The sequence below is a fragment of the Labrus bergylta genome, chromosome 12 (assembly GCF_963930695.1).
Source record: "Labrus bergylta chromosome 12, fLabBer1.1, whole genome shotgun sequence".
NCBI classification, from domain to species: Eukaryota; Metazoa; Chordata; class Actinopteri; order Labriformes; family Labridae; genus Labrus; species Labrus bergylta.
The window spans coordinates 8,463,538-8,485,968 of NC_089206.1; the positions used below are offsets into that span (position 1 = coordinate 8,463,538).

The window sequence follows — 22,431 nt, forward strand, 5'->3', positions numbered from 1 at the left end:
GGGGCACGGGCCCCACCAGTGTGACTGAACATGACGCCTCTGACTATTGCAGGTGGTTGAGTTGTTTTGATCTGTTGTTTTCTGTTTGTTGAGTTGTGAATAATGTCTCATTACAAAAAAAACTGTTATTAGACTTAATACGAAGTATACATACACATGCAGTTTGTTCTTAATAGGCAGCAGGACTGATATTTTGTATTCAGCCATATAAATGTGCATTTTGAAACGTATTTATGTTTTAATAAAAAGTGAGGAGAGATAGGAGGTTGGATGTAACACAATGCAATAATGCATAATAAGGGTAGCGAAATGAATAAAAAGTTCAAGAAAAGCTCTTATTATTGGGCTAAATACTATGAAGAAATCAAACTGTGACTGGTTACCTCTGGTTGAGCAGGGCCAGCAGCTCCCCTGCATGGTACAGGTCGTTGCGCGTCACGCGGCTGAAGCGAAAGGCGTTTAGGTTGCAGAAAGTGACCGAGGGAAACGTCATGATCGGGGTCGAGATCTCATCCAGTTTGGTGACGTGTGGATACTCGAGGTAAAAGTGGATCCGGTCCACGCACACGAACAGCAAAAAGGTCAGGGAGCCCAGGAAAAACACGACCCACAGGCAGCGTTTGATGCAGAAGCGCTCGTACGTGAATATGTGAGAAATTCCGTGAAGTGTCGAGCTGTGCGAGAAAACTTCTATGGGTGGAGGCTGATTCGTGTCCATTTCTTCAGGTTCTACTTTGAGATCCATTGTGAACGCGCAACAAGATCGATCTGAGTCAGAAAACAGCTCAAAAAGCACTCTCTGTTAAGCGAATAATCACTGATGTTCATTCACCTGTGGCATAAGCTGGCAATACCCATCCAAACAGGTGCAAACGTGGAGAAAGGCGCTCGTGAACTTGGTGCGATTTGGGTCGCCATCTCTCATGCAGACTGAGTGAGAAACATTGTCAGCATCCGCCGCGCTTTCAAAAAGTCAGAAGAGCACGATTCGTGTGCAGAAGCGATGCATTTCTCAGAAGTAGGCGTGCAAGAGCAGGGCGACTCAAACGCGTGCATTACAAAGATGTCACAATAAAGGTCCTTCAGCGCTGCAACAAATTGATGTTTTGCAGGTTTTTTACTCAGTGAAAGGAACGCAAAGAAAGCGGGCTGTCAACGTGTTTTATCAGGCTGCTAATTCGTCTGTCGATAAGTCCAGTGAAGCAAGCTTCAGTCCTGCACGCCAACCAGAGGAAAGCAGGATAGCGAGAAGAGGAGCGAATCCTTCTGACAGTTCTGCTCATTTATGAAGAGTTCCCCTCGTAGCTCTGGCTTGACGCATGTCCTTTTCAATCCGCAGTTTTTCGGGTCAAGTCAGGAGATTGTTTTCCTCTCAAGAATCTGTGTTTGGGAGACTGTCGGTGGGTTATTCTGCTCGGTGGTTGAGTCGTAAGCTTTCCTCCAGTGGACGAGAGAGGAGAGGAGAGCAGACTGACGCTCCGTGCTGACCACCTGAGAGTTAAATGTAGTTTCACATCTTCAGACCACATCCAGGGTAGAATCAGAGAGAGAGAGAGAGAGAGAGAGAGAGAGAGAGAGAGAGAGAGAGTTCTGGGACTTGGAGCGTAGCTTGTGATAGGAGGACATATTCTGTCTGTAAGGAAATCCTTCTCAAGTTTTTATATGATAGGGATTAGAAAGATAAAGCCTCAAAGAATCCAATCCAAGTTGCAGACACAGAAAGCCGAAGTAAAACCTTTGGGTGTAGACTTAATCACAAAGAAGAAAATTCAGCATGACACTAAAGAGGTAAAAAAAAGACTAAAGTATTACCCTGTCATGAAGATGGGTTCCCACAAGAGACAGATTTACAGATGAAAATGTCTACATTTAAGGAGCAGAGGATGTGATATCTTAGATTTCTTTCCTCAGAGTATTGATCATGTAGTCTACCAAAAGCACTGGATCCTTTTTCCCCATAATGCATCTTGAACCAAAGTCATGTTGTCACATCAGGTCAAGTGTCTGTTCAAATCCTGTGTAACCTGTGATCTCTCCTTGATTTCTTCCAGCATCCAGTCAGAGCAGATGGCTGTTCACTGTTAGTACGTATTTTCATGGATTCATTCATCTTGATAATTTTGTGGACATATCTTTAAATTGTGTCAACCATCTCACAGGAATTCTTCTTTTGGGTCTGTGAAGCTGTAACCTTATATGGTGAAACATTTAAATTGTAGCAGATCTATCTATCTTTGGATAGGAGCCAACAGAATATAAGCAACACTGTGCGATGAAGACTTTGCCAATGATTGCCAATGATTGCAAGATGATTGCAAGATTGTGAGATCTTGGTCAGCATGGGTCAGCGATGGTCTGCACTTTGTCAGCCATGTGTGTTGTGTTTCTGTCTTGTCTGACCATTGCTGAATAAATCCTAAAATGATCCACAGTCTGTTTCACGATTTCATCATTGTCCATTTAATACAGAAATAACCCCCACCTAACACTGTGCACCGATACATATGAATTGGATTGGATGACTGAGGCAAATCTCCTTCCACTTCAGCAGTTATGAAAAAATGTAAACTTTTGTGGTTCTAATTTCAAATAGTAAATGTAAGAGTGAGGAAGGGCAGGTACTTCTGTCTTCACATCTTCATCAAACTCACCAAAGCTCTTAATGAAGATCTATTTTTTAATGCCATAGCTGTCTAAAGCAAATGAAACTCAACATCTCACAAGACTCATTGACCCACAGAGTTCTTTTGTCTAGCTGTGACATTCAGCCTGTTTTATTATTTGCCTATACATTGCTTGTCAAACAGAAAAACTGGAATCGAAAAAAAGTATGATAGATGTTTAATATTACCTCTCCTATTTGAACGTTGACTTTGAAGATCATATAACATTATTGGGTATTCTCTTTTCTAAAACTGGAGATTTTGTTTTGTTTGTTATTAATAAAAGGTTTATCTACGACTACGTTTCCTTATTTCAGGAACAGAACCAAGAAATTACCTGTGATACACCAGGTCTGCTTGGTAAAACCTGCACCTTTAAAACATCACATCCCCAGATTGTATCGCTCCTGTTCAGTTTAAGATGAACTCTATTCTCTAATACATAATATCAACATGAAATTGTCTTGTTGATGTGAAAGTGTCTGGCCGTTGGAGTTCCCACATTCACCAAAAACAGAATGAATGACCCAGTAATGTGCCATTAGGACCAGGGGAATCACAAAACCAGAAAAGCCAGGAAAAACCCAGACTGAGTAAAGAAATCCTGCAGCCTTAACACAATCAAGATGTCACTGTAAGACCAAAAACATCACTTGGTTTACTTTGGGTAAAAAAAATAATTAAATTGAGCATGTCACAAGCTGAGGGATAAACAACACATGAAAAATTACTGAGCTCCTTCAAAATCTGACTCCTCTTTTTGAATTTGGATGCATGTTTCATAACACTTTCCTCTTCATTACCATTGCATTTTAATAAGTGACTGACGGTTATTATTTATTTATCTTTAATTTTTTGGTCTATAAAATGTCTTTAAAAATTTTTGTTTACTTTGGTCTGTGGAATGCCTTCAAAGTTAAAGCAGTAAAAAACAACAACCCATAGCACAAGTTGAAGTAATACAACAGCTTTTTATGTCTGAGTAAGAGTCCAAAACTAGTTATAGTGGCAAATAATCTGTTTATTGGCAGATAACATCAAAGATGTCATTTCAAAGGCACTTCATTTGAAGAAGTATACCATGTAGAATAGTTATGTTGTACGATATGGGATTATGCTTTTCTTTTTTTTTGTTTTTGTTTTTGTTTTAAGTGAATATGTTATTAAAATCTAGTCCAAATTATTTCTTGCCATACATTTGCAATTAAGAATATGACTTGGCTTCATACAGGCGATCAGAATGAACAGGCAACAACATAACTTATGATAGAAAAATAGACAATGTATAATTAAATCCTATATGCACGTATATCTTAGGTGGGACAGGTTGAAGGCCTCTAAACAACAGCTAAATAATGATAGAAACCTTGTTTTAATTGGACCATAAATAAACAATGACATTTAGCCCCCACAGCTGGATACTGCAGTGAAAAATGGGTCTGGCTGTGCAGCAAGCTGAATCATGCTTTGTTAATACAACAAAGTATTTATTGCATGCCATAAATTATGTATTGCTCTTCAATCTTAAATGCATCAGCATGGAAAAAGAAAATCGGTGACATTAAATGTCCCACGACTGTGCAGAGGAGCTGCTCTAACATCCAGCATGAATAGCTATAATCAATGCAGAAACTGACATTAAATCTGATGTGTGAAGGAGAAACATTTTGATTAAGCTTCCTCTAAGATTTATTGTTTAGAAATTGAGTAAAACACTGTATTTATTTCCTGTAAATGATCTGCTGTAGAGCAAAAAACCACTGTAAGGACTTGAGGAGACCAAAAGCTACTTTTTGTTATCAAATCCAAACATGACTTTTAGTACTCTAAAGCTGTCCCCTCATTTCATATCGGCTGTAAGTATGCATCCCCATTGTTGTTTTGTGTACAGCCAAATGCTGAACTTGACTTTCATACGCTATTTGCCAAATCTCATTTGAACAATCTTAAACATTTTGAAAGGTGCCCATCATTTAACAGAGTGTAAACCAGAATTTCCCTGCAGGATTAATGAAGTATTTCATCATTTCATTTAAAAAATCTAAAATCCTTTATAGATTTATATAGATTTTTAAATAGATTTTTAAATTATAATATCCTGGGAGTTAACGATGTTTTGATGAGGGTCATTTCTGTTGAAGTGGCACACTTACTTACTGAGACATGACGTAGTTGCACATTTTTAGACAGTTTTGCCTGGCTGCTGTCCGAGGTGCTGATGTGTGTCGCTTTATGGCTGTGGCGGTGTGTCTAGGTGTTCCTCCCCATGCCTGCAGGGGGAAGCAGAGCGCGTTCAGCTGCACTGAGAAGCAGAAGGAACTCAAAACATGTGCGAGCAGCTGCGAAAAACATGGCGCTACCCACAAATGCAGCTCGTCTCTGTCGCCTGGCAGGACGGACTGTCGCCTCCGTGCTAGTTAAACACAGGCGGACTGTCAGCCTGCCGACGACAAGATGCTATATATCCACCTCGATGGGGAATAGTGAGTAAATGTTTTGTTAAAGTTATCAGTAGTTAAAGAGATGTTGGTTTGTGAGTGCAGCTCAAGGGTCGATGTCCTTTTAGGCATCCTGACTACTTATTACTGATGTTATTATTGTGCTAGTTTGCCCCTAATACAACAAAACGGTAACCTGGCTGTAGCTGAGGTAACATAGTAACGCATCTTAATGCAGACCGGCAAAGACTGAGGAAGTCAATTTAACCGAGCCTTGGCTGTCTTTTTGTAGTGCCGATTGCGCATGCGTGTACCCGAAATCTTGTTTACGCACTTGTGGCTGAGAGTGATAGTCGTCGTTTAAACTTGAATACTGGAGTAAAGTTCACATTTTTATTTTACTCCGTTCTTTTCTTTCCATGCCACATTTTTTTTTTAAACTAAACTACATATGAAAACTTTAAAATATGTTATAAATGTTTAATTGAAGGTCAGTCCTTAGTATGCCTGCTGTACTCTGTTAAGCCCATGAATAGTATTCGGATCAATTTTGTAGACACTGACACTCACATGAGGTTTTTATAAACAAATATCATATTTTTTTCTCCTGCTCTGATTCTCTGTAGATGTTCAGTTCAGGCTTGATGAGCGAACCGCCCATAGCAGTCTGGACCTCTTCAAAAAAGACACAGGTGTGATCTACCGCATGCTGGGCATAGACCCCAGCCACGTGCAGGGCAACCCTGAGCGTTTCCGGGACTGGGCCGTCGTGTTCGGCGATGAGAAGATCAGCAGCGGACGACATTACTGGGAAGTGACGGTCAAAAAGTCTCAGGAATTCCGTCTTGGTGTGGCCGAGGCCCTAATGTCCCGAGAAGACTGCGTGGGTACCAACAGCTCCTCCTGGGTGTTCGGCTATGCTCAGCGCAAGTGGTTTGCTATGACCAGCAATAAAATAGTTCCTGTGACGCTGGTGGGCAAGCCAGACCGCGTTGGGCTCCTGCTGGACTTCGAAGGCGGCCTTCTGGGGCTTGTGGACATCGAAAAACCCAGGCTCATTCACAGCATCAGGGTCCAGTTCAAGGCTCCCCTCTGCCCTGCTTTTGGACTTTGGGATGGGGAGCTGCTCACACACTCTGGGCTGGAGGAGCCAGAGGGGCTGAAGTGAAGCAGGATGAACCATGATTCTGATAAACATCGTGGACATGAAAGGTGACAGGCTCACATTCAGAAATGGGCAATAACCATCAGTATGGTGCAGAAAAAAGCAATATCAACGTGGATATCATTTACAGGGTGATTGCAAGCAATTATTCAATTTCTGTGGTACTGTTTCAAACTGATGACTCTTAATAATGAAACTTAATACTTAATGTATGCCGTCCAGCCTCAGGCAGTCTTTTCACATATGCAGTTTCTGTGCATACCTCAAGTATTACTCTTTTTTTTTTTTCTTTTTTGACGATCATTAACTGCCATAGTGTCTTATGCTGTACCTGAAATACCTACCAGTTTCAAAGCGGATATCAACACACAAAACAAAATAGTCTGAACTCATGTTCAAATGGTATATTGTTTAATAAAATTACTTCAATTAAAATACTTCTACATGTCGCTTTTATTTACAGCAGGATAGTACATATTTACAGGGACAGACTGAAGCTTATGTCAAGCTCAGGAATCATCATTGGCGTGGTTAAACCGTTAAACAGTCAAGTTAGTGGATTTGAGAAAATGAATTGAAGTCAAATAAAATTTTGATGATGACAAAGGTGCACAGTGCTTTAATGTCTTTTTTTGTAAAAGATCACTTCAAATTTCTATGTGTCTAATTTGCAAAAGTTATTTATATATATTAAGAATGTTTTTTTTTTTTTCATGCACTGCTTCCAGTACCTGAGACGTGGAGATAAGTCTTTGATTCCCAAGAAACTACAAACATGAGCTCACGTTTATTATAAAAGAGAAAGTCCCTCAAAAAAGAATGAAACAAGGTAAACACAAGCTGAGAATCTATAATGTGGTGCAAGCTACAATGAAGGTACTTCTAGTGCTACAGGCTGAAATGCAATCAAACCCCTCCTGTAGAGGTAGAATAATAATGAAGCAGCTTTGGGAATATTTATACCATCATTACACAGGGGGCATAAAACCCTCTGATCAAATGAAATGCTGATGAAGCAAAAATATATTTCAATGTTTTAAAAATAAATAAGCACAATGAATATATACTAGATATTTACATCTTGGTGGCATTTTCAATCAGAAGCAAAGCCTGAAAAACATCATTAATATTGCAACGGAAACCAAATCATGGCTCAATTTACTGTCATTTTCCTCCACACAAGCACCACATGGCTTTGTATATATAGTGCTGTGTTGATGCTCCACACTATCGAACTATTGCTCCAGTCTGCAGAAATGCATTAGAGGGACATCATATTGCACCTTATAGCTTTTCAGCAGTCTAAAGGATGATCCCTCTTTTACCAGTATGTCACATTTACTTTTACATTTAAGAAAACCCCATCAATTTTTCATGTTCCTAAATCAATCTGGCGCCTTTCAGTCCCCTCAGGTGGATATTTAAAATGGATGGATATTTCTCAAGAAACCCTCATGACTCCTTAAGCAAGGCTCTTTAATGTATCCAGTGAGGGCTTCTGTTCTTCTGTGTCCACATGGGACTCCCTTTCATCGTAAATGCTCTGGTACTCTTGCAGCAGAGTAACAACCACTCCATGGCCAAACTGGATGGCATCATCAACAGGTGTGTTTCCCCATCTGGTAAACAACACAATGTAATTAAAAAACATTTTTTCAAATCATTTTTGAATAGATTAAATGGTTTAAAGTCAAATTTCTACCTGTCCTTCATGTGGGGATTCACTTTACATATTTCAGTTAGGAAGATAATAGCTTCCAAATGACCTGAAAGACAAAAATAGATCAATTTGTTCTTGTTTGAATATCCAAGCCAAGATTATTGAACCATGAAAAAACTTGTAATGAGGTGTCACCTTCTGCTGCAGCAATGTGGAGCGCTGTGCGAGAGTCGTAGTCTGTCTGCTCCATGTTCACAGCTGAAAGGGCAAACCTGGAGAGGTGAAAAAATCAAAAGGAGCAGAGTCGAGGAGAGAAAACACAAACGAAAAGGTTAACAGTTGACAGCAAACTGTCAAACTGTGCTGAGTAGCCCTGCACTTACATAAGTAAAGAACTTGTTAAAGGTCCCACCTTGTAGTACCTGAGTTTCTACATCTTTTCTATTATAGAGCGGGCCATGGTGGATTGTGAAAGTATCAATATATATTACTAGCAATTCCCACTCATTTCAAAAATAGATATAATGAATTTCATGTACAAACTGGAAACAGCTGTCATTGGGCGAGAGGCGGGGTTACAACCTGGACTGTCAATCAAAGGGCTGACATATAGAGACAGACAACCAGCCACACTCTTATGCACACCTACGGGTGCTTGGACTGTGGGGAGAAGCCAGAGTACCAAGAGAGAACCCACACATGTACGGGGAGAACGTGTAAACTCCACACAGTAAGGCCCTGTCTGACAGGGATTTGAACCAGGAACCTTCTCGCTGTGAGCTTACCACTGCACCACCGTGCAGGTTCAGATGTAAATAAATAAAGCTATAAAATATTAAATATAACCAAACCAGTCCAATAGAAGTTCCAAAGCTCAAATGTTTGGTAATGTGAAATGTGATTAGCTGTTGTTTTGTGTACAGATTACGAAACCATGCTGGTAAACAGACTAGTTATGCGGCGGGCTGTTCCGCCTGCTCTCAGCCTTGACACTAAGCTAAGCCAAGTGAAGCTGCCCCCGGCTCCAGTTACATTTTTATCTGACAGATATGAAAGTGGTATCAATTCCTTCCATCTAATGATCAACATCAGAGTGAAAAAGTGGATCAGTGTTTCTTTGAGTTTGCGTCATCCAACTGTTGTTTACTCAACTGTTGTCAGAGTTAGGTGATGAAAAATAAAACACATTTATTTGGTTTTTTTTCTTACCTTCTTAGAGCACCGACGTCACCCCTGTAGGCTGCAAACATCAGGTTTATCACTGACTTGTGCTATGGATCAAAAAGAAATCATTATAGTGTAGTAGTGGACTGTTTCTCCATGAAGATATTTCAGAATGTGTTATAACCCCATGGAGCAAACATGTTTCTTACTAGTCTGAGTGATATTTGCAGCCTTTATGCTTGTTGCACTGAACTTACTGGATCGCCATCTGATTTTCTCCTGGGGTCGTGTTTCTTTGTGAAGTGTCTCAGGTTGTCATAATTGTGAAAGTTGAAGTGTGACACCAGATCCTATGGAATCAAATGTTTATAAGGATGGAATATTTGAAATATGTATATGTATTGAATAATTCAGTTACAGTGATAAAGCGAGGATTGCAGCTGAGATACCTGACAGAAGTGAATTCCACGAACACTGTTTCCGAGCCGATCTAAAGGTGGAGACCAGCACATCATGCCCATGACATTAGGGACCACCAACAGAACAGCGCCTGAGACCCCAGATTTAGCAGGCAAGCCCACCTGAGCATGAGGAGTAAGCAAAGATATTCAAGTTAAGAATTCACACAAGAGCAACTCAGGGCAACTGGTGCAAAAAAAATATGTCAAAACAGATCCTTGAATTCCCAACGACTCACATGGAAGGCAAACTGGCCTGAGAAGTCGTACATGCCACAGGAATGCATGAGACTCAGGGTGTTTCGAACGGCTTCGGCGCTCAGCACACGCTCGCCTGTGGTTGGACAAATACCCCCGTTGGCTAGTGTGGAAGCCATGACACTTCCTGACTCACAAGTCACCTCAATGGAGCATAACTGAAATGGTTAAAGAAGTAAAATAACAAATGTTATTCAGATGCATACAAATTACTTTTACAGAAAAAGTCTGCGTATTTTGGCCAAGAATTAGCCAAGAAGATTATTACATAATACCATGGTGCAGTCAGCGGCTGGGCACCTTAGCTTAGCCTAGAATGAAGGCTGCTAACATGGGACACTAGCTATCTTAGCTTGGTATTAAAGGTTAAAAAGATGTTCCAAGCACTAACATATTACATTTTAGCAGTTTAGTCGGTTTGCTTTTTAGAGTATGGATGCACAAGACTTTTTTCTTGGCTGGGTAAAGTGACTTCCTGGAGTCCTGCTGTCACGGTAATGTTACCAGGCAACTAGTGGACACTTTATGCTAAACTACAACAATTGCCTCTTGGCTGTAGCTTTATATTGAACGAAAAGAAAATGGGATGGGGCTCAAGCTTCCTTTCCTCCTCTTGACAAATCACACTTATCACCCAAAACTGTCAAACCTTTTAATAATTGTTGATTCACAGAATACTACATTATTAAAGAGTCTTACCTGAAAGTAGAAGTCAAGGGCTGCTATCATGTCTGCATTTTCAGGAAAGCACTGCGACGAGTTATATCAAGGTCAGTACATACTAAGGCTAATTTTTATTTTTTTCTGAACACTTTGCAAGCACCTGATGTATTTGTTACAAAACATAAATCACCCCAAAAACTCACTTTTTTCTCTTTGAGGTAATAACCAATTGCAAAATTCCTATCCCCAGTCTCCCTCTCTGACTGGAAGCTGCAAGAACAGAACAGGTTTGAGAAAGTTGTATTTCAAAATAGAGAGATTAATGGTGTGCATTTTTTTTAAGCACCATGCACTCACGCTGCGTTGCTGAAGCCCACAAACTCTGTACCAGCCATGCTTTTCAAGAAGTCCATCACCTATAATAACATAATTACACATGGTTCAGTTATTTCACGGGAGACCAAACAAATAAGTGACGTTAAAATAATAAAGGTTAAAATAAAAAAGGTTTTTCTTACATAGTCGAACCTCTGGGCCTTTTTGGAATGAGGCTGTCAACAAAACAGAAAAGAAAAATCACCATCTTATACAGCAAGCTCCTTAATGCCGAGATTTAGTGAGTCCCTATAGATGGCAGTGTTTGAGTACTTATACATAATCCCATGGTGGGACCAACCTGTGCCTGGGCATTGAGGTATGTTGTGTACATAATGTTTTTTTCTGCCTGTCAGTCCATGTGGCCTGGAGGCTGTTTATGGCCGGCTTGGATTTCACAGACCAGTTAGGGATCATAACCGAGTCGTAAAAGCTACCAAACAGGGACGGTGGTCACATTAGTTTTTTTAATGACTCCACATGATTTCAAATGTTACCCTGAGTTAAAGAGACTACCTGAGGTTTAATGGCCGAGAAAGGAGGGGATTTTATTTCTTTACAGGACGTTGCTCTGCAGGATAGTTTAGGGACATTTACTTTTCATTTATTGACGTCTTTCATTTTCATTTTCACACGACATCACACTGATCCAACAGGATCCACTTGTACCATCTTTGTCCAGTGGGTAGAATATCAATCTTAAGCTCTTCAGTATGTTTATAAATTATATGTAATTTATGTACATGTATGTAAACCTTAGTGTCCTACTCCATGCAACAGCTTGTTCACATGGGTGGCTTACACTCCTTCAGATCCGGGAGCTGTAATTGGCCAGAAGCATACACACGCCCTCGCTGTCAGCCCAAACACAGAGTCTCTCCCTCGCTGTTGAACCTGACCCACTTATGATAAAGAGGTCCAGAGTATCTCCTCTGCCAGCTGGGGAACCTCAGGATATCTCCACAAAGGAAACAGAAACAGCCTTATTTGACTTAAAACCACGCACGCAAGTCTTACATTCAGGCCAAAGCTCACTGATAAGTTTGGTGGCTGCTCAGTCAGATGATGGTGACCATAGTCCAGCAGCTGACATCAAATGACCAGCCTCAAACGTCAGTGTTGATTTAGTTCACAGATTTCAACACAGATGGTAGCAAATTATTTATTTTGAAATTTTAGCCTTGTATTTGTTTAAACATCTCTTCCCTGTGTAAAGCCTTTGTGCATGAAATGTGCTATTTAGATGATGTTGCTTTGCCTCTCCTTGCATAAAATTAAGTTTCCTATATTTTCTATTGGCATATATATCCAAAAGAAGCAAATAGCTTCAGTTTCAGGAAACTGTACCACAGGGATTAAACGCAGTCCAATGGGGCAATCGTTTAGGCTGTCAAATCCTAAATAATAATCAAAAACAGAAAGTTTGCAGCATTATAAATTGTGTCTTAATGGCGCATTGGTTCTCTATAATTTAGTGGAAAAACTTCCCTTTGTTTTAAACTGGTGCCAGTTTTGTAAATGCGATAAACACACTCTTTCCACACACTGCAAACAGTTGCGGAGTCAGATTTCACAATGACTTTCTTGCAAGCAGATTTCAAATGCTCGTGTGAGTCCTATAGGGCTCTCACGTGTGAAAGCATGTGTCACGAGTTTGGTATTTATTTTGTTGAGTATAATGTGTCAAAACGAACATGAGTGGAAGAGTTCTCGTACTGGAACATAACAGCTTACCCGGAGTCCGAAATTAACTTTTTGACTCACTAGCCAAGGTTTTCACATTTTCCACAGCAACTGCTCTCAATGAGTGATACGATAGACTGTTTGGAGAAAGCAGGATCCGATTTTTCATCCCGAAAAATATACAGAAAAGTGCCTCACAGGAGCTTTAAGGACAACCAAAGGTGTGTTTGTGTACATTCTTGATGGAAACGTCTGCTTTCACTAAGCATGTGATGTGATAATCATTGTCTTCACTGCTGACAGGCCTTTAGTTTTTTACCTTAATTAAAGAACTGATGACGATGGCGCCGGCATTCACCATCGGGTTGTGGGGTTTAACTGCACAGAAGACAAGATCATGTAATCAATCAATTGCCCACAAACCACACGAGCAATAAACTGCTCGTGTGGTTAGAGGATTAGAGGATATATTTCATGAGGGAAAATTAGAGCAAGCTAATGACATCATCGTATAAACTGAACACATAAAAGAAAACCCTGTCCTCCAGAAGTGTGGTGATTATATGGTACATCATTTGTCTATAAGTCCCTATGGACAAGCAGTTTTCTGTCAAAATTAGGGGTTATTATCTCTCATCTTTACTCTGCAAACCATCAGAGTCTATTAAAATAAAAGTTCAGGGACTGGAGTTGTGAAGATGTTGAAATAAAATCATTGGGACATCATTACAGAACCAGGATGAATCATTAATGCACTCACTGTCATTGTCACTGATTGTTCAGGTGCAGAGATAAATACAGGAGTATAAAGTCTAATCACTTACGGTCATCATTTAGGGACAGTTTGTTGAACTTGAATCCACTGGGCTCTTTGCCAACAAAGTTGTGAACGTGCTCACTGCCGAATTCGTGCACAGCGATGGCGTACTCCAGAGGCTTCACACACGACTGCAGACAGAAGGGAACTTTTGTGTCACCCACAGAGTGTCTGTTTGACATGAGGATGGGATGGAGATGCATAGAAACAAAACAAACGTACAAAAAAAAAAGAAAGAAAAGAAAAAATGATGGAGTGTTAGTGAGGCAATAGAGCTCAACAGTGTGGTTCCAGAGGTAACATTTTCTCCACAGCAGGTTAGATTTTTCACCATTATGTCATCACCAGCCGAGGTAGACAAACCTTGAGCTACCTGAGTGTGAAACAACGGTATATGCTCCTGTAGTAGACACAAGTTTGTATGATATCAACCTTGTTTTAAGGGGAAAATGGTTTATTGTTCGCGATATCGGGGAAAAGTACTACACACTACACACACTAAACAAACACAAAACACTATAACAACCACAAAATGTACATAGAAGAAAAAGTGGTATCATTCACAATGGATTGTGGGATGGCTAATCAAGTACACAGTTTTGTACCTTTGCCTTTTTCTAAAAAAAAAAAAAAAAAAAATTATTTTGCGCAGAATCTTATTTTTTTTATTGTCAAAAGTATTGGTGGTAGCTGGTTGTCGTGGTTCCAGGCTTCATTTTCTTGATATAAGGATTTTGTGAAATGTCAATGAAGGTTATGAATGGGGAAAATACATTTCTGGAATCAGAGCCGCTGAATAAGTGGGCAGTCACTGTTGAACTCTATACACATGGTGGAGGTTTTCAGCATGGAAACACGCACGGAATTAGAGATGTAACTGTACCTCTGTCCATCAATTGTGCAGACAGAGACGCCCCAGAGATCAGGGCTGAACTTAGCCAGCTGAGGGATGTAATCAGCTACCTGCATGACAGCACATGAAACACATGTTATTATAAGTGAAATACATAACAGCATTCATTTATGTGTTTTAGTATGATACCTACCTGTCCAGTCTCCTGCTGTTGTGCGCTCTCATACATCTGATCGATCTGCTTAGTGAACTCTTCGAAGTTCGGAATGATGAACTTTTTTTTGAAAGCCTTGGTTAGAAGCATGATGTTGTTTCCCACACACCTACACGGGGACACACGGTGGAACTGTTGTCATGAGCCGAACCACAAATAACTTCAAATACAGATGATGTTGTTAGAATACATATTGAATGTATCGTTTGTTATTTAAATATAAATATACACAAAACAATAAAACTACTGCATGTAAACATTTGAACTCATTGGATTTTTATTTTTGTCTCCAATGATTTTCTACATAAACAAGAGTACAAATACAGCATGAATGTATTTTAGGACAGCAAAAGAAGAAGAGAAAAGAAAAAGCACCTGTTCACATATCTGTGTAGGTTCTCAGTCATCCAGGTCATGGTATATTCAAGGGCAACTGGACTGATTGAAGATTCCTTGCTCATATTTCAAGATCTTCAACCAGTCCAGTTACCTTTGGATCAAGCTACGAATTTACCAGTTCACACAGTTTGCACATGAAGCAGTAACATTTTCATGAGTTAAGCGGCATAGTCAGACATTCCACACACAAAAATACAACGCAGCCAAACAACATCAAACATCCCGGTGGATAGTACTGTTCACCAAATAGATAAAAACAAATAGGTAAGGTTCAATGGTTCGACCCTTGATCTCTGAATATGCATTAAATATTGAAGACCTGAATGATGTTAGGTTTGGACAAGACCAAATTGTATGACAGAGGTTGGCATGAGCTTGCTTGCATCTGTCACAGGGAGGACTAACCCCAGGAAAAGATGTTGAGAGCTTGAACTGAGACATATGAAAACAGGGAATATTCTTAAATTGAATAAGGGCATGCCTCGCACAAATGTGGGAAAATTGTTTTTCTAAATTTGGACGTTATAATCTTCTGCTTTGTTGGCAGCGAAAAAGGCTAAAGTGACTAAATGTATAAACATAAACACTTTGCCTTTTTCCCTGGAGTTCGTTTATTTTGGTTCAAAAAGAAGTTAATCTACTTTGACTGAAAAACTCAATTGACCTAAATCACTGGCATTCGCTCTGCGTGAGAAATGTTTGTATAACTGAAACCCCAATCAATTTCAATTTAGTTGAAATGCTCAACTCTTTAAAGGGCATTCATCTTCCTCTTCACTGTGTTGGATTCAAAGGGATATGCTATCCTTCCTCACTCTCTCTCCCTCTCTCACTGAGGATATACAACACTACCGGCCCATATCAGCAGGTTCTAAAAGGGAATTACAGATTTTAACTGCTATAATTAGACCGCGATGCAGTATGGTCCCAAGAAAAGGTATGTACATTCTGTCACAGCCAGTCTGTGCTAAAATGTCTGGCCTGCAGCCCTCACTAATCCAAGGCGATGCTAGCGTGAGATTTTGGGACACCAGCAGAAGAGAGTGGAAAGAGCTTGCATTATTCATATGGGTCATTTCCACAAAAAAAGTTGGGAGATAGCACTCTCTATTTCTAGAAGCTTTATTTATAGTGAGCTTTTAAGTGTTCTTTAGGAAAGGATAACCTCAACATGCTATGAAAATAAAAAAGGTCGGATATGGCCGATTTAGTTCGACAACTGACAACCAGACTGTGAAATCTGCGACTGTTCCAAGACGGGGACGAGACATAGTGCATTACATTTACAAATCATAATGTGTCTGCATGATGTTTAAGAATCTGGATTAAAGACAAATTAAGAAATTTTAAGAAAATTCTAATGAGAATTTTCAAGATTGTTTTAGATTTATAGGTTATTAATCATGACAATATTAGGCTGATTCATAGATAATAAAACAACTGCTAATTCCCTATGTCTAAAATGAATGCCGCAGTCTGGAGCTCAACCAGAATCATGCCCTTTCATTACCAGGCCATGAGGACACCGTCTGTCCTGCTACACACTCCGCTGCTGGCATGTGCAAACGAGAATTTGGTTAGTGGCAGCTGTCAGCCATAAAACGCCTGTCTCTGTCAGGCTCTTGGACTCAAATAGCGCTGAGCACAGGTTACTCCTCCTATTACTCTTTCACATAATCTCAAAGTAATTAATTTGAAGACACTTCCCTTACCTATCATTCAACTGTCATGCTTTTTCAACACCTTTTGTGGCAACATCTTCACGTTCATTTGCAAAATAATATCAGGCTGCAATTTTGTGGAGAACAATGATTGAAACGTACACACAATGTTCTGTCTACTCTTCACATGCAGTTGAATACTCACCGCTCGCTGCATGGTATGCATAACTACGTCTTTGTGTCATAAATAAAACATGGCTTTTCTCACCTCCTGAAGAGCTTCTTGTCCATCATGACGGGCCCGATAGAGTCACGCGTGGAAAGCCGCATCTGATGGACACAGTCACGCAGCCGGGGGTCAGACGTCAACAAACCTGTTTTTCTCATAGCCTGGAGAGCACAGGGGTAACAGCGGTTAATGCAAACAGAAGGTAGTCCTTGATGATAGACATAATCAGACTTTTAGGTCATGCATGTGTTTATGTGATGTTATTTAGCAGGATAACACTTGTGTAGATGGCATATATAGATATAGGACTTCAAATGCTCAGGGGTGTCAACATGTGACTAAGAAGGAAGTTCAAGCATGGACCGCATGACGACAGGAATCCCTCCGATAAGTTTCTCGTCAGGCTGGCAGTCACTTGTATGAACCATATGCTTCTATTTGGGGACACCATGTGCATGACTCTCCAAACTAAAGAGGCCCCATTTTTTTTTAAAAGTCATATCATCTAAAAACGGATTCTGGGAGCAAAGAGAACAACGAGCACGTGGCAGAAAGGTTTCTGTTGTTGTAAATCTGTGAGTCATTTTTTTTTTTTTAGCTCCAGGGCTCTAAGAAATGCTTAAATCTGGAGCTGCACTCATATTTTTTTAGAAGAAGGCTAATTGAAGTGTTTATTTTTGGTAACTAGTCAAAAAATCCTCACGGGACCCTTAATATATCAGTGCAATTAAAGTTAATTTGACTTAATGTGACATTTTCCCTAAAGTACACATTTTCCTTTTGATTTGTTGCTACAAAGAAACAGGCATCCAATAGCCTTAAACATGTCTTTTAGAAACATGTATTTCCTTTTTAATAAAAAAATAGGTGGGCAAACATTTACCTGAAAACTTGATAGGATGGTCTTTCTTTTTTGCAAGGTTACTGACTTTCACCATCTACTGTATGTCCTAACTATAGACTAACTCAACCATTCACCTCTACAAACACCTCCCGCCACCTGTGTTGAAACAAACAGCCACCTGTGTTGACACACGCCTCTTCTATGAAATGCATGCTCCTTTTTAAAATGACTGAGTTTCCATAGACACTGAGGTCACCAGTTGTCCATGTCTGCCTTCTACAAAGGTTGCGAGTGTATAGTTAAAAACAGGCCCCTGACAAGACTCTGAAAATGTGAGCTGTGGCAAAGATTCACAGAAGCGTGACATCTGCGTGTGTGTGTTTGTGTGTGTATGTGTGTGTGTGTGGGTGTGGTTGTGTGTTGGGCCCAAAGTATGGTTGGAAGATTTGTTGCCCTACATTCTACCTTAGTCGCCAAGTAAGCCCTCAGGTTCTGTTTTTGAAACATAATACCTCAAATATAGTTAGGTTGTAGAGACATCTGTTGGTACAAACTCGAGTTATAAAATATCATAATTAAAGCCAAAAATAAATTACATACAATGTGAAAACTGCATGTTGTTCTCGGGTGCTTACTGCAGTGTCACACCTACTATATTTAGCTAGTCTTGTTACATAAGAGAGTAGCGAACACATTTAACACTTGACCCTGCAGTCAGCTGGAGACGCTCTAGATTCCTAAAGTGTGCTCCTATGTCACGCTCCAAGGTTGATTTTTCCTAAAGTCAGAGGTGCTTTAAGGAAATGCAATACTACTGCAAGGAAGTCTGGGTTCATTTTATATGTCCACAAATGCCACGGAAAAACAAAACAGTCCTCTGCATGACGGAGGAGTAGTGACCATGCTGTGTTGACTCACAGAGATGAACTGGGAGAGGGGGATCATCTCTTGGCCTTCAGTTATGGTGTAGAAAAGTAGATCCTCCATACTAGACATCCACCGGCTCCTGCTTAAACAAACACAACATTACTGTAATCTTTGAAATTAGACTGACTCCTTTGTTTCAACTGAAAATCACGACCAGTGTGTCAACCTTTGTGTACACAACATGGAAAGATAAAAGGACAGCAAAGCTCATGCCACTGACCTATTTCTTCACAAAAACTAAATGTAAAAGAGAAGAACTCTAGTCCATGACTACATGTACATAAAACATACATAAAGTATATGGCCTATTTTTTCACAAGCATCTGTATGGTTTGGGTCTGGCATAGCTAAAATATGTATACCTCTTTTTTTTAATTTGTATTCTCATTTGGGAGGGTATAGTGAGCTAAAATTGAAAAAATAAAACTGTTACTCCGAGAGTGAAACAACCATATTCAAACAACCCGTAGCTGTCTTTCTACTTCTATCCTACTTCTATCCTATCCTATTAACATAATGACTCTATCCTACTAACTTACTTTAAAACAAAAGTGTATTTTAATGAATGTGGTTGATTGTGAAGTTTCTTGACAAGGTTAATGCTGCCTTCATGTGCTCTTTGGAAATATCAACACTCAGTTGTGCAGTCGTTACGATGATATACACACATTCCAGTCCTCTGGTTGGAAAAATGCAAAAAAAAAATGTTTTTAAATGGACGGAAGTAAGGTTGTTCTTTCATGGCTGATCGTTTATTTCCAAACGCAAGTAGCAGAGAGCTAGTTTGAGCTTCAGTGGCAGAATGAACAACATAGCATATGCTTCAGGAATGAAGCTGAAGTGTTAATTAATTTCTCTGTGATATGACAGAATACTTTTTACCAGTTTTAATCCCTAGGTCCAGTGTTAACATATCATTTATATACTTCAATAAAGTTTTATCTGAGTATTTTTTTTACATCAAAATAATCGTATCTTCTGATGATGACCCATCCTGCACTCGGGGGCGTTCACTACATTTTTGACCAATTGATAAGCTTTGTCGAAGCTCACGATCCAATTAAATTCATCCCAATGTTATGTTCCGCCTTTTATCATGTCATTGGTTCTGTCCATAGGTTCTGTCCTTTTTCAATTGGAAATGCGTCACAACACGGCATTGGATACTCTCATTGTTCCCTTTTCATGGGCACTTTAAAAAACATTATCAATAGCTAATATTTGCTTAACTAGCTAGCTTTATTGCTTAAATTAGACTTGTTAGCATACTGTGTGTTGCCCCTGTGCCTATTCTATTTATAAATGTGCAAAATCTAAAAATAAATGATTGATAATATGAGCAAAATAATCAAATGACATATATATTTTTGACCAGCAAAGAAAATTCTGACATCAATAACATCATAATAATTACAGTCTATGGTCACAACAAAATAATCAAAATTTCTCTCTCGTAATGACAACTTTGGAGCCCCGTTCATGTGCTTATAACTTCGAAATTCGATATTTCCGAGGAGTACATGAAGGCAGCATAGTTCAAAGCAATTGCACTCTTTCACTTTGAGTTGGCCTAAAGTAGCTTGCAGGGAGAGAGCATAAATACTGGAAAAAAATATATATATATAAAAAATATATAAAAATAAAAATATGTATAAATATATATAAATAATATATATAAAAATATATAAAAATAAATAAAAAAGAAAAGGGGAAAAGTTATGGTTTTTTAGCTGGGCGCAGTAACTTCCTACCGCCTTGTCATTGTCATTAATATTCACAGTAATGGTCATTGTAATCAGAACTTGTGAGACTGAAAACAAATGTTTTATAACATCACATTTATACAAGTTTGACAATATAACCCCTGACACACAGACGATTGCGTACAGATGTGTCATTAAATGATGTGGGAGAGTGTTTGAAACTGAGTAAGAAATTCTTAATATTGATAATTAAAATTGTGGCTGATTAATGGTGATTTATTCGGTTAGAGAGAGAGAGCCAAATGTGACCTACTTTGGCTGCCCTTGGTCCACATCAGGGCCCGTCTGTTGATGTAAGGCTCTGTGGGTGTGGGGTGATGCTGCGGCCCAGCAGGGGTGAGGAACAGGTTGCTGCGTCCTGGACAAGACAATGCTGTCAGCTCCAACTCTGGCGGAGATTCCTGCATTTTTAAATAGCTGCAAGACTCCCGGGTTAGCTGTCCTCAGACTTTTCAGGCAATGCATTGTGATAAGTAGGGCCTTCTCGTTAATAATACACAAGTTTTTTTTTTCCCCCCACAGTGGTTGATATGTAGCGATCTTGTGGACAGTCACCCTTGGTCCTCAGAGCTTTAATAGCAGCTGCTGTCTTGAATACTGGATCAAGTAGAGGCTGCTGCTCGGGGGGCGGGGCTGTGACACTGACAACCTGGTTCAGGCGCTGAGGTCAATAACCAGAAGCTGCCGGTATGACTTTCAGCTACTGGATATAAAGCTGGAAAACCCCTTTCTAAATGTCTTATGCTTTACTTAGACTCTGATTGCTGGGTAGTTCATCTCTGAAATCATAGAAAATGTAGTGGTGAATAAAGTCACTTGTGAAAGTGTTGCCCTACATTTTTTTAAACAGACTGAAAGTCAGGGATGTAAATACAAACCTTAACCCGCACACAAACTTCATTCCCCAAACACTGCAGCATTTTATATAAACTGGACTTGGACACATGGCTGTATGCCAGCAGAAAAGTTTCTTTAGTTATCACAGAAATAAGGTAACTGAAAACCACCACAAAACTTGATCCAATGTTGTCTGCATTTGTTAAATGCCGAGCGTTATGCTGGTGTAGTTTCTATTTCTCTATTTGATGATTGTGGTAACAATGGACAACAATTATGATGATTTTACTATTTGCTTATGGGAAAATATGTTTCATTATCTGCATCATTTAAAAAAAAAATATATACCATCTGTCCAGGTCTTTCATGTATTTTAGTGATTTAATTTAACCATGGATTGGTGATGAAATATCAGATGTTAGTTTGTTCTGTAGTCTGGTAAATAATGTAAAACGTTAATAATTCATGTTGCCACCAGAGAACCCTTTCTACTGCTGTAACATGGCGACACCCAATGGTGATTTTCTAACACTGACACTATTCATTTTTTACTATCTCGTCCTCTAGGTGGCGTCCTCAGCCCAGGACCCTATACTCAGGTCAGTCTTTCTTCCCTGACTGTTGTTCTGTTAAGAGGACACATCACAGTTGGATGTCTGAGATCCTTCCTCTCCAAAAATTTTGTTTCTTGGCAGGTTTCCCGGTGCTTCAAACACAATTTATTCTATAATTTTTTGATCTCTGGAGTTTTAGTTCTTGGCTTCCTGTCTTTGATATTGGCTGCTGTGTGAGACGCCCCTCAGTGCAACAATTGCTGACTGCGACTGAGCATCTACTGGGAAGTCAAGTGGAAATTTCACTCTTTTGCTAGTCATCATTTTTGAATCACATTTTACTAAATATTTCTAAATGTTTATATGTTGTATTTAAATTGGAGGCAATTTAAATAATTCAGGTGATGGTCAAGAATTCTGGCGATAAACCACAACACTCACATGTGTTCAGTTTCACAGTACACATGCTAAACATTCACATTCTACCTTTATTAAGGTTCCAAGTAGACCCTTGAGGGTGACTTGATATTATCTCCATTACCAAATAAACAAGGATTCAATCAGGTGCTGGTGGTCTCCTCTGCATTTCTAGGAGTGACTTCTCCAAAGGGGTGTATGCTAACCCATGGCCTCTCTGCACTACCTCTGCCGGTTGTACCTTCTCTGTTTTCAGGCGAAAATGTTTTCCATTCCTGGGCCAATGAATGCCACCTTTGTCCCTTCATCCTCCATCTTATGTGAGAAAGCCCCCCTTGCCGCACTCACCGAGCCTGCACAAACTTAACCTCTCCCCCCCTCCACCTCAC

At 39.7% G+C, this 22,431-nt stretch overlaps 3 protein-coding genes across 4 annotated transcripts in view; 1 reads left to right on the forward strand and 2 right to left on the reverse strand.

Annotated features, from left to right (window-relative positions):
- Positions 1–2,932, reverse strand: part of LOC109986730 (acid-sensing ion channel 1) — a 53,380-nt gene extending 50,448 nt beyond the window's left edge. Inside the window, exon 1 of the mRNA XM_020637508.3 lies at positions 384–2,932. Coding sequence (XP_020493164.1) covers positions 384–745 — 362 coding nt within the window. The 5' untranslated portion in view covers positions 746–2,932. The remainder of the gene's footprint in view (positions 1–383) is intronic.
- A 2,046-nt stretch (positions 2,933–4,978) lies between these two features.
- spryd4 (SPRY domain containing 4) lies at positions 4,979–6,876 on the forward strand. The gene is made up of 2 exons (XM_020635617.3): positions 4,979–5,146; positions 5,728–6,876. Exons 1-2 carry the CDS (start codon positions 5,014–5,016, stop codon positions 6,267–6,269), a joined length of 675 nt encoding a protein of 224 aa, XP_020491273.1. The 5' UTR covers positions 4,979–5,013; the 3' UTR covers positions 6,270–6,876.
- LOC109985312 (glutaminase kidney isoform, mitochondrial) lies at positions 6,661–20,813 on the reverse strand. 2 transcript variants are annotated; one of them, XM_065961540.1, is made up of 18 exons: positions 20,488–20,813; positions 18,463–18,550; positions 16,740–16,861; positions 14,387–14,520; positions 14,228–14,303; positions 13,352–13,515; positions 12,847–12,905; positions 10,988–11,020; positions 10,827–10,885; positions 10,673–10,739; positions 10,506–10,556; positions 9,788–9,964; positions 9,540–9,671; positions 9,348–9,440; positions 9,136–9,197; positions 8,122–8,198; positions 7,969–8,032; positions 6,661–7,885 (listed from the first exon to the last, which is right to left on the reverse strand). In XM_065961540.1, exons 1-18 carry the CDS (start codon positions 20,697–20,699, stop codon positions 7,729–7,731), a joined length of 1,827 nt encoding a protein of 608 aa, XP_065817612.1. In that variant the 5' UTR covers positions 20,700–20,813; the 3' UTR covers positions 6,661–7,728. The 2 variants fall into 2 exon arrangements, with proteins under 2 accessions (XP_065817612.1, XP_065817611.1); XM_065961539.1 differs by having other exon boundaries at positions 18,463–18,553.
- Between the last annotated feature and the right edge of the window lie 1,618 nt (positions 20,814–22,431).

What these genes read in the sequence shown, in the direction of transcription:
- spryd4 (XM_020635617.3), top strand. Translation starts at nt 5,014, where the DNA reads ATGGCGCTACCCACAAATGCAGCTCGTCTCTGTCGCCTGGCAGGACGG. An exon ending in ATCCACCTCGATGGGGAATA is followed by an intron (nt 5,147 to 5,727) that starts GTGAGTAAATGT and finishes GATTCTCTGTAG; the next exon opens with ATGTTCAGTTCAGGCTTGAT.
- LOC109985312 (XM_065961539.1), bottom strand. Translation starts at nt 20,699, where the DNA reads ATGCATTGCCTGAAAAGTCTGAGGACAGCTAACCCGGGAGTCTTGCAG. An exon ending in GACAAGAAGCTCTTCAGGAG is followed by an intron (nt 14,521 to 16,739) that starts GTGAGAAAAGCC and finishes GTCCCCGTGTAG; the next exon opens with GTGTGTGGGAAACAACATCA. An exon ending in GTGGGCTTCAGCAACGCAGC is followed by an intron (nt 10,740 to 10,826) that starts GTGAGTGCATGG and finishes CTGTTCTTGCAG; the next exon opens with CTTCCAGTCAGAGAGGGAGA.